At 45.4% G+C, this 12,049-nt stretch overlaps 1 protein-coding gene across 1 annotated transcript in view; it reads right to left on the bottom strand.

The window, feature by feature from the left end:
* Positions 1 to 12,049, bottom strand: part of CEP43 (centrosomal protein 43) — a gene marked incomplete at its 5' end in the record, with an annotated part of 59,346 nt that overhangs the window by 31,175 nt on the left and 16,122 nt on the right. The window contains 2 exons of the mRNA XM_038761906.1: positions 3,123 to 3,211; positions 5,296 to 5,350. Coding sequence (XP_038617834.1) covers positions 3,123 to 3,211; positions 5,296 to 5,350 — 144 coding nt within the window. The remainder of the gene's footprint in view (positions 1 to 3,122; positions 3,212 to 5,295; positions 5,351 to 12,049) is intronic.

The raw sequence follows: 12,049 nt of genomic DNA, 5'->3' as shown, positions 1-12,049 counted from the left end.
CAGGAAAATGATCACTTTATCCTAGTTCAAGCATTGGCAATCCCCAGCATGCCCAACAGGAATACCAGAAGGTGGCTGGCCTCTACACTTAGGAGGAGGAAGAGAAATCCGGGAGAGTCAAACAGAGGTGCCCTTCCTTGAGGGAAGTGTAGAGATTTTGCCAGGCCAATCGGAGGGAAGGATTGGAGACGAAGTAGTGTGGGTGGGGTGAGTAGCGCGGGGGATCTTTGGCCATCCTGAGGGGAGAGGTGGTGAACCCATGTGCCTGGGAGAGCAGGATACAGGGAAAGCTCATGCAACGATCCTGGCGGGACACAGGACACAGGGAGGGATCGGAAATGATCCGGGTGTACGGTTCATGGTCCAGGTTGGATTCCAGGGTCCCCGAGGGGGAGGACGAGCACTGAAAGACCCTGTATTCGATGAGTCCGGAACCTGGGACGTGCAGAGAAAGAGAGGAACGGGCCAGAGGAACATGAGCCCAGGAACATCTACCAGAGAATATGGAGGGTCCTGGCGGGGAAGAGTATTGGAGCTGGGGAACGGCAGTTTGAACTGAATTGTTGTCACTGCTACCGAGTTAGGGCATCGTTAAACATTACTGAGCTCTAAGATTTTGGTGTCTGTCCGTGGAAGGGCTGGCGGAGTTCCGGGGGGCTGGGGAGAAACATATATCTGGGGAGTTGCAGGAAGGCAAGGGAGTGCTTTCTCCCACAAGCTTTCATTCCTCCATTTATTCATTCAACTGTATTTATTAAGCACTCCCTGTGTGCAGAGCACTGAACTAAGCGCTTGGGAGAGAACGAGACAACAATAAACAGACGCGTTCTCCCAACCCACCGAGGCCAGCCCTGGGATGGGTGACCTAGGCTAGTCCTCGATGTCCCCAACCCCTTCTGGAGCCAGCTGGGCTTCAGGCAAACATGGTGGTGGCAGAGGCGGGGTGCAGGAATTTGGGATGCAGAACATCTTCTAGCCCGAGTTTCAATATCAGAAGAACTGAAGGGACCCAGAAGAGGTTGATCAGAGTCCAGGCAGAATAGTGGGGAGAATAGTGAGCGCTTAACAAATACCACACTAATAACAACCCCCAGTACCACCTCAGGGACACACTCTCCAGCTGAGGCCTGAATTCTCTTGCCTCCTTTACCACTGCTTGAGGGTCTTCACCACTCCCCCAGGGCTCCCATGATTCTTTCCTACGCACATCTGATGCTGCGTGGCTCAGTGGATAGAGCGTGGGCCTGGGTTCTAATCCCACCTCCATCACTTCTCTGCTGCGTGACCTCGGGCAAATCACTTCACCTGTCTGTGCCTCAGTTACCTCAACTGTAAAATAGGGATGAGAGCGTGAGCCCCAAGTGGGCAGGAACTGTGCCCAACCTGATTAACTTGGATCTATCCCAGCACTTTGGACAATGTTTGGCACATAGTAAGAGCTTAACGAGTACCATAATTATTATTAGTTGGACAGCAAATGGGATGCATAGGATTTTGAAGCAGTAGCACTTCAGACTATTCATATTAATGTCTGTTTCCCTCTCAGGGAACGTGTCTGCTAATACTGTTTTACTGCACTCTTCCAAGTGCTTAGTACATTGCTCTGCACTTAGTAAGCACTCAATAAATACGATTGATTGACTCAAGGGAGACGGTTCAGGTGCCCCCAAATTCTGATGTGTTCAGAATTTTAGCAGTACCAGAATACAATCCCTAGGAAACAGGATGGCTTTGAGCTCCTCTTTTGTTCCCTCAATGTGATGATGACTGGGGTGGGAAGAAAAGAAAAATTCTCTTTCTGGCCTTCAGACTTCCTCAGCTGTAGCTCCTTTGTTGCTTCTGTGAAGTTGGGAAAGTTGAGGAGGCACAAAAATGAACAGCAAGCTAGTTCCCCTTCCCATTCCCTTCCCCAAGGAGTTAGGACCCTGAACAACTGCGAAAATGTTAACATAGTTGAGCTGTAGGATCTGAGCCACAGCTGCCTCCTCAGTCAGACCACATTCATGGTCCCCGCCACTCACTCCCTTTGGTCTCACAAAGCAACTTAAAACAAAAAAATGTTGCTGATACCTATTCTAATTTGTCAATTTTGCCTTTTGTATCGTGTAAGCCCAATTTAAATGCCTGGCAAACTATTGACAAAAATCACAGTTATAATATTAATGTCTAATATACAACCACCAAAAAAAATGGCCTCCATATTTTCAATCATCAGACAACCTCCCCAGAAGACAAAAAGTGTGGTTAATCAAAAAATGCCTCTCACAGCTTGGGCTTGCTACCCCATCTGCTTTCTGAGTTGCTCGCTTGGGCAGAGGAGTTTCCAGCATGGTGGATAGAGCAAAAGGGCCTGGGAGTCCGAAGGACCTGGGTTCTAATCCCGCCTCCACCACTTGTCTGCCTGGTCAGGTCACTTCACTTCTCTATGCTTCAGTGACCTCATCTGTAAAATGGGGATTAAGGTGGTGAGCCCCATGTGGGATATGGACTGTGTCCAACCTGATTACCTTGTATCTACCCCAGCACTTAGAACAGGAAGCACTTAACAAATACCAAAAAAAAAAAAGCCAAAAACACCTCCAACCTTTTCTGTGGAAGTCAGAAACGTTTTGGCTTGGGCCTCGGCATGCCTGAGGAGGAGACACACTGAAAAAATGGAAGACGAAAACTTACCAGCCCTTACTACTCAATTCTCAAATATCCTTCCCCTCGACTGACTGCGTGTCTGTTGCCCACGACACTCTGCTCAATAAGCAAAGACCACAGGTGCACAGCTAACTGGAGGGAAGATTTCCTTCTTTCCTGTTCCAAGAAGGGTGGGGAAAGGGAATGGCAACCAGAACTGGAAAACCACTGACGGCTTGCTGGGAGAATCACTGATGAACAGGGATGGACATCCTGCTTACTGCACAGGATTGTCTGCTCAACTCACGACTTTTGTAGCAAAGGCCTGAAACCTCTGGCTTAGGTGCATCACTGATCCCTCCCATCCAAAGCGGGAACAGCCCCGTTAATCTGAGAAACGGATAAACTGCAAGTGGGTAATCTAAAGTACACTGCATTTAGTTTCTTTCTGTTCCTACTGCAGAGTTTTAAGACACTTTCCTAAACATCATACTTACTGTGTTAGCTTCAGACTGGAAGACGGCCAAGGTAAAGTCAAGATTGAAAAACTGAAGAAATTCTGCCACAAGACTAGCTGCCAGATGACCTGCAGATATAAGTGGAAAATAATTGGATATGTAAAATCTAAACAAAAGAAATACAAGGTAAAAATACAGGAAATCGCTCCCTATAGTGGGTTTAAATTTAAAACCTATGAAAAATTAGAAGTGATAGCTACTTCAAGACCAGAAAGTGATAAAAGGATTTCTTTAATCTAGAAAGTAATTTTTTAAATGGCATATGTTAAGGGCTACGTGCGATGGGCACGTAGATACAAAATAATCACGTTGGACACAGTCCCTGTCCCACATTGGGCTCACAGTCTTAATCCCCACTTTACAGATGAGGTAACTGAGGCACAGAAAAGTTAAGTGATTTGTCCAAGGACACAGAGCAGAAAAGTGACCTCCTTCTTGCCAAATCCAATAGCTCTTACTCCTAGTCCTCCTCAACCTCTCAGTTGCCTCTGACACTGTGGACCACGCCCCTTCTCCTCAATACGTTCTCCAACCTTGGCTTCACTGACTCTGTCCTCTCCTGGTTCTCCTCATCCCTCTGCCCATTCAATCTCAGTCTCCTTTGCGGACTCCTCCCAAATCCCCCGCCGTCACTTAACTCTAGGGATCCCTCAAGGTTCGGTTCTTGTTCCCCTTCTATTCTCCATCTACACTCATTCCCTTGGAGAACTCATTCACTCCCACGGCTTCAACTCTCATCTCTGTGCGGATGACACTCAAATCTCTATCTCCTCCCCTGTTCTCTCTCCCTCCCTCCAGGCTCACATCTGCTCCTGCCTTCAGGACATCTCTACTTGGATGTCCTCCCGTCACCTAAAGCTTAACTTGTCCAAAACAGAACTCCTTATCTTCTCCCTCAAACCCTGTCCCCTCTCGAACTTTCCCGTCTCTGTAGACAGCACAACCATCCCTCCCGTCTCACAACCCTGAGTGTCATCCTTGACTCTGCTCTCTCATGTACCCCACATATCCAATCTGTCACCAAATCCTGTCAGTCTCACCTTCACAACATCGCCAAGATCTGCCCTTTCCTCTCCATCCAAACCACTACCACGTTAGTACAATCACTCATCCTAACCCCCTTGGCTTACTGCATCAGCCTCCTTTCTGACCTCCCAACATTCTGCCTCTCCCTACTTCAATCCATACTTCACTCCGCTGCCCAGATTATCTTTCTACAGAAACGTAACCCCCGCCTCAAAAATCTCCAGTGGTTGCCTATCAACTTCCCTATCCAACAAAAACTCTTCACTATTATTGGCTTTAAAGCTCTCCATCACCTTGCCCCTTCTTACCTCACCTCCCTTCTCTCCTTCTACATCCCAGCCCGAATGCTTCACTCCTCTGGTGCTAACCTCACCACTGTGCCTCGATCTCGCCTGTCTCGCCGCCAACCCCTGGCCCACATCCTTCTAGACTGTGAGCCCACTGTTGGGTAGGGACCGTCTCTATATGTTGCCAACTTGTACTTCCCAAGCGCTTAGTACAGTGCTCTGCACACAGTAAGCGCTCAATAAATATGATTGATTGACTGATTGATCCTACCTCTGGCCTGGAACGCCCCCCTCCTCAAATCCGCCACTCTTCCCCGCTTCAAAGCCCTGCTGAAGGCGTGCCTCCTCCAAGAGGCCTTCCCAGACTCAGCTCCCATTTTCCCCAGCTCCCCCTCACTTCCATGTCACCTAGACTTGCTCCCTCTGCTCGTCCCCCCATCCTCGCCCCACAGCACTTATACATATATGTATATATCTGTAATTCTATTTATTTATATCGATGTCTGTTTATTTGTTTTGATGTGTCTCCCCCCACACTCCAGACTGTAAAATGGTTGTGGGCAGGGATTATCTCTCTTTATTGCTGTATTGCACTTTCCAAGCTCTTGGTATAGTGCTTGGCACACAGTAAGTGCTCAATAAATACAACTGAATGAATGAATGAAGTGGTAGAGCTGGGATTAGAACTCAGGTCCTTCTGACCCCCAGGCCCGTGCTCTATCCACTAGACCATGCAGCTTCTCATGGATTATTTTAGCTCCTGATTTCTTTCAATACTTAAATCCAAGACTTAAAGCAGAATTCAAATAAAAGACAAAGAAGCTGGAAAGAAACCTTACCATCTTTTGTACTTAAAAACTTTGTCAAGCTTTCATTGACCAGAGGTGCTTTGTTCTGTCGAAAGGTGGAAACAAAAATGGAAAATCATTAATAACGCAAGGACTACGATCTAAAAACTTCATGTGCCAATTAATATTAAAGCGATAACCCATAAAAATTGACTTCTATATCAGAACGCATAAACGGTAGAATAGCACATTATCTTTTCAACAACAGTAACCATATTAGGACCTCTCAGCCATTTAAAATTTCAGCGAATTTCCACCCACTAAAGAGTTTCTCCAGGTTGCTGAAATGTAAATCACCTACAAGTAACAGCACGAATGAATGTGGCCACACACTGAACCTGTATCCTAAACGACTGCCTCACAATGTGTGTTCTTGGCTTTGGGGGCACCGGAGAGGGTGTGGGTGGCTCAGTGCAAACCATCATCACTAATGAAAATCAAGCCAGTCAGTCAGGCGTACTTAGTAAGTGCTTGCAGTGTGCAGAACACTGGACTAAGTGCTTGGGAGAGGACAATATAACTATAAACTGACGCATTCCCTGCCCACTACGAGTTTCCAGTCAAAGTACAGGTCCTACTGAAGGTCGGATGTCTGTTGTCCATCCCCTCACTCCTCCCTCGTTCTCACACTGTGAGCCCCGTGAGGGCCAGGGATCACGTCTAATTTTCACCTGTGAATTTTTTCCCAGGGCAGTGAACACTTGATACCATTGCTACAACTACACTGACAGGTGCCACCACGTTACCTCTGACGAGCGAGGATGGTTTCGGGCTCATCCTACTGTGATTGATACTGTGATGTTCTTCCCAACATCAGTCGATCGGTGTATTTGTGGAGTGCCAACTATGTGCAAAGGACTGAATTAAGCACTTGGAAGAGAGTAATAGAACTTAGCAGACATGATCCCTACCTTCAAGGCTCTTACAAACCATGAGTGTGAAGATGAGGCCTTTCAAAACATAGAAAACGTTCCAGCGTGCAAAGACAAGACACAGGATCCAACCATTGAGGAAATCACAATAGTGGTCAGGGCCAAGAAAAATGGCAAACCACCTGGACCCCTAGAGATGTGCAGACATCTTCCCCTTCCTTCACCTTCCTTCCTCTCCCCCTCGTCCCCCTCTCCATCCCCCCATCTTACCTCCTTCCCTTCCCCACAGCACCTGTATATATGTATATATGTTTGTACATATTTATTACTCTATTTATTTATTTATTTATTTTACTTGTACATATCTATTCTATTTATTTTATTTTGTTAGTATGTTTGGTTTTGTTCTCTGTCTCCCCCTTTTAGACTGTGAGCCCACTGTTGGGTAGGGACTGTCTCTATATGTTGCCAATTCGTACTTCCCAAGCGCTTAGTACAGTGCTCTGCACATAGTAAGCGCTCAATAAATATGATTGATGATGATGATGATGATGAAAGGGAAATCCTGTTTAAACACTTTCACGAGCTCTTCCTCAACACAAAAAACACGGGAGAAAGGCCACAGAATTCCCAAGATGCCTTGTTTGGCATTATTTTCTAGAACAAAGGCAACAGTTTCTACTGTGGTTATTATCTCGACATTTTCTAAACTGTACGCCCATTGTGGGCAGGGAACGTGTCTGCCAACTCTATGGTTTCGTACTCTCCCAGGCACTTAGTACGGTATTCTGCAGGTACGCACTTGATGAATATCACTGATGATGATGACTCTATTATTCTTCACGGTTGACAGGGTCCTGCTCGGAATACCTCTGGATCCACTAGGGAAGAGTATCCTCAAACAAAGGTGGCTGAATTCTTCCAAGTAGTTTCAGATCACAAGACGGCACAAGGGACACTGCCACTGCGGCACGTTGGATGAAGGAATAGTGCAGGGACAATATCTCTACATGGCTTTCATAAACCTTGGGAAAGTATTTATCCCCACCACTAATCAAACAATCAGTCATATTTCTTGAATGCTTAATGGGAGCAGAGCACTGGGCTAAGCACAATATAAGAGCTGGTAGTCACATTCCCTGTCCACAGTCTAAGGTCCATTAGATCTGGACTCTGGAAATGAAGTGGCAAATTTGGCTGCCCTGAAACGTGCATGGGGATTTTAAGATTCCTCCATCATGATATGGCCGGCCAAGATATATCTGGGGGTGCTCTGTCCAACTGTGGGCCTGGTCCCGTATAATGCATCCGATGGAGTTCTGCTGGAAGATGAAACAAGACACCAGGATGCATGCGTCAAACTCTGCTCCTCTGGGAAACTCCTCCAACAGACCGCAAAAATCATCCAAAGTCCTAGCAAGATTCATTTAAGTATCCCTGCCTATAGATGGCTGTGCCCAAGAGGCAACCACACCCAAAGTGTGCAAATGATTGTAAACCACTTGGTCGAAATAGCCAGTGCTACAGTCTGACGGGTCTAAAGAAAACCATGGTGACTGAAAACCAGAGCAGATTGAAATCTATCTTGGCAACACAGAGCTAGACACTGTCAAGAGAACTGTTATCTAGGCAGTGCAATGACTGAAGATGCAACAATAGGCTGAGACGCAGAAAAGGCAAGCATATCTTTGGGGGACAATCAAACTGAATGTGGCAGAAGTAAGGTATCAGGTTCCAGACAAAACAAAGGTCTAGAGACCAATCTTCGCAACGGCTTCTCGCTGACATCACATCCGACTCCTTGAACAGTTCCACTGGTCTCACTTATGGCACATATTAACTATCAGATGGTAAGCCAAGATCACAAACGTGGATTCCTGAAAACATCAGTCTCCTGGTATGGAACCTCTGCTTATCTTAGCACAGGGGAGCAGAATGTAAAATGTGAGGAAGAGGGACAGTTAAATAGCTGCTACATGTTGAGCTGAAGTTAGCAACCAAATGCAAGGAAAGAGGAAACATTTTAAAGATTAAGATGGAGTTTACGACGGCATCTCAGACAATGCTACATCTTGGCTAAAAACTGTCAGTTGCTCTGACAATTGCCAGTTGCTCTGACATGACAAAACTGTCATGTTGCTCTAGGTAGATCAACTTGGACTACTGTAATTAAGAAAGGAAATCTTACGGCAGAAGTTTCAAAGAATCATAAGCCAAGAAAGCAAAATTGAAAGTCACCAGGTGCTATAAACATCAACATGACAGTACAAGGGACAGTCTTTGTGGGAGCACAATCTGGCCTAAACTGCGGGTCCTACATTGACTTTTTCCATCACACAGTCTCTCAAAGTTGAATTTACTAACTGTGGTGTCTTTTTCCAATACAGAGGTCTCTCTCTCTCTCTAATAATAATAACAATGGTTTTTGTTAAGCGCTTACTATGTGCTTAACTCTGTTAAGCACTGTTCTAAGCGCTGGGGTAGACATAAGGTAATCAGGTTGTCCCACGTGGGGCTCACAGTCTTCGTCTCCATGTTATAGATGAGGTAACTGAGGCACAGAGAAGTTAAGTGACTTGCCCAAAGTCACACAGCTGATAAGTGGCGGAGTCGGGATTAGAACCCATGACCTCTGACTCCCAAGGCCGTGCTCTTTCCACTAAGCCACGCTGCTTCTCTATAATAATAATGATGGTATTTGTTAAGGGCTTACCCTGTGCCAAGCACTATTCTAAGCACTGGGGGAGATACAAGGTCATCAGGTTGTCCCATGTGGGGCTCACAGTCTTCAACCCCCATTTTACAGACGAGGGAACTGAGGCACAGAAAAGTTAAGTGACTTGCCCAAAGTCACACAGCTGACAAGTGGCAGAGCCGGGATTAGAACTCAAGACCTCAGACTCCCAAGCCCAGGCTCTTACCGCTGAGCCACGCTGCTATATATATTAACAACTTAAGATAATTTATAAATTGCACTAAAAATACTGTATGTGGGACAACCAAGTTCAAGAATAGCTTGATTCAAGAAACAAATTGCAAAACATAATATTTAAGTAATATCTGTTTTCCAGTACAGTGGACCTTACTTCAGATAATTTATAAATTGCACTAAAAATCCTGTATGTGGGACAACCAAGTTCAAGAATAGCTTGATTCCTCAAGAAACAAATTGCAAAACGTAATATTGAAGTATCATCTGTTTTCCAGTACAGAGGACCTTACTTATAACCATGCATAGGTATTTTGATGAACTAAAATGATGATTTATAAACGGCACTAAAAATATTCTACTTGGGGACTACCAAGTTCGAGAATGGCTTGGTTTCTCAAGAAACAAATTTCAGAACATATTATTTCTGGCTGTTTCTACTGAGGGAGGACGTGGTTAACACTGAGCTGCTCCTGACTGGGGGAGGCCCCCTTTTCGACAGGAACCAGCTTCTCAAGACAGTGATAGGATTACGCATATAGAGCAGAGGAGATCCTCAAGACTTTACTGAGCGATCCGCTGGCAACTGGAAATTGACAAGGAATGCTGCCGGGATGTAGACGGAGGTGGCCATCTAAGCGCTTAGTACAGTGCTCTGCACACATATTAATTAAGCTGCACAGTAGGCAGTGCGGACGGAGAAGGAAGTGACTGACATTGTTCCACCTCTGGTTGTCACTTGCCACCAGATAATTTACAACAATTCCAGGCCAATATTCTGACTCCACTGGCAACGCTTATGGATAGGGGGTAGGGGAGGAATCGCTTGGGGGTGGTCTAGCTAACGGCTTCAGATACTCTTAGAAAACAATCACTTTCTTTGTCTATCAAACTCGGATGCTGAAAAACCATTATAACACTCATCCAAAGAAATGGATTTGAAAAATAATTATCCTTCCAAGAAAAGCATACCTAGCCATCAATCTACATATAAAAAAATCAAAATTATTGAAGGGTTGCAGTTCTTTCGATTTTCTTGAAGAGTTGCTATTTAGAATTGGAAACAGTCAGAGAGAGTGCTATGATTTCTGTTGATCGGACATGGCCCCTTTAGAAAAAAATAAAATATTCAATAAACAACAACAAGAAAACCTAAGTGTACCTAGTTAGCATGAAATGCTGTAAAGTGAACTGTCTGGAAAGTAACTAAATCCCTCCCAAATATTTCAATGTTTCATAGCCTTAAAACTCACTCCATATCACTTTACGTGGGTCACCACGATATCACAAATGAATACTCACTGAATCCTGGCATGGAGGCTAAGGCTATGGGATCCAGCTTATCAAATCCAAGACCAACTGAATCCGGCTGAAGATTTGAAGACTAAAGATGTTACATAGAAGGGGCAGCAGTGCTACAGTGAGGAACCACCTTGCTTCATACACGCACAGCTATACTTGCCACCCTTTTGGGTCAATTGCAGACATGTGAATCTAAAACTCATGTCTGGTGGAAAGAATAGGGAACTGGAAGTGAGGAGACCTGAATTCTCATCATGGCACTTGCCTGCTGTGTGACTTTGGGCAAGTCACTTCACCTTATCCCTGTCTCTGTTTCCTCACTTGTAAAATGGCAATAAGATACCTGCTCTTTTAGACTGTGAGCCCACTGTTGGGTAGGGACTGTCTCTATATGTTGCCAACTTGTACTTCCCAAGCGCTTAGTACGGTGCTCTGCACACAGTAAGCGCTCAATAAATACGATTGATGTTGATGATGATGCTCTCCCTTACCTCTTAGAGAGTGAGCTCCGGGAAGAGCAGTAGCTGCCTAAACTGATTATATCTACTCATCCTTAGCACAGTGCTTGGAACATAGTAAGCTCTTAATCAGCTTCCTTTCTAGCTAACTTACTCTGCCTCCTCATCTCTCCCACTGGTGACCCCTTGCTCTCTCACCCTTCCTCCTGCCGGAAATTTCTTCCCTCTTCAAATCTGCCAGACCCCAGGTCTCCCCATCTTCAAACCCCAGGTCTCCCCAACTTCGAACCCCTTTTGAAATCCTACTTCCTCCAGGAGACTTTCTTCAACTCATTTTTCTTCTCAACAGGTCTCCTAATTGCTATCTCGGTAGTTCTGAGCTACTTCAGAGTTTATACACTCACAATCACCATGGTATTTCTGTGAATATTGACTTTCTCCTCTATTTGTGTACTCATCCACGTATATTTTCCATTCCCTTTATCCCTCCTACCTGGAATATATTTTGTGTCCTTCTTCCCTGCTATACTGTAAGCCTCCTGGGCACAGAGGTGTGTCTTCTAATGGTTTTGTACTCTCCCAAATGCCTAAAACAGGGGACTACCCATAAGCCGACTCCTTGAGAAACCCAGTGGTTGCCCATCCACCTCCGCATCAAACAAAAACTCCTAACCATTGGCTTTAAAGCACTTAATCACCTTGTCTCCTCCAATCTCACTTTGCTACTCTCCTATTACAACTGAACCTCACACTTGGGTCCTCTAATGCTGTACCTCGATCTCATCTAGCTTGCCACTGACCTCTAGACCATATCCTACCTCTGGCCTGGAACACCCCCCCTTCTCATATCAGATAATTGCTCTTCCCAACTTCAGAAACTTTACCGAAGGCACGTCATCTTCTCCAAGAAGCCTTCCCTGACAAAGCCCTCCACTCCTCTTCTCCCACTCCCTTCTGTGCCACTCTTACTTGCTCCTTCATTCACTCTCCCTCCCATCCCCACAGCACTTATGTACATCTCTGTAATTTATCTATTTATTGATTGATATCAATGTCTGTCTCCCCGTCAAGACTGCGAGCTTGTTGTGGGCAGGGAATGGGTCTCTTTGTCATATTGTACTCTCCCAAGCATTTAGCACAGTGCTTTGCACACAGTAAGGGCTCAATAAATACGACTGAATGAA

Source organism: Tachyglossus aculeatus, chromosome 2 (assembly GCF_015852505.1).
Source record: "Tachyglossus aculeatus isolate mTacAcu1 chromosome 2, mTacAcu1.pri, whole genome shotgun sequence".
Classification (NCBI taxonomy): Eukaryota; Metazoa; Chordata; class Mammalia; order Monotremata; family Tachyglossidae; genus Tachyglossus; species Tachyglossus aculeatus.
The sequence above is the reverse complement of the archived record's forward strand: the minus strand, read 5'-3'. Positions and strand labels throughout refer to the sequence as shown.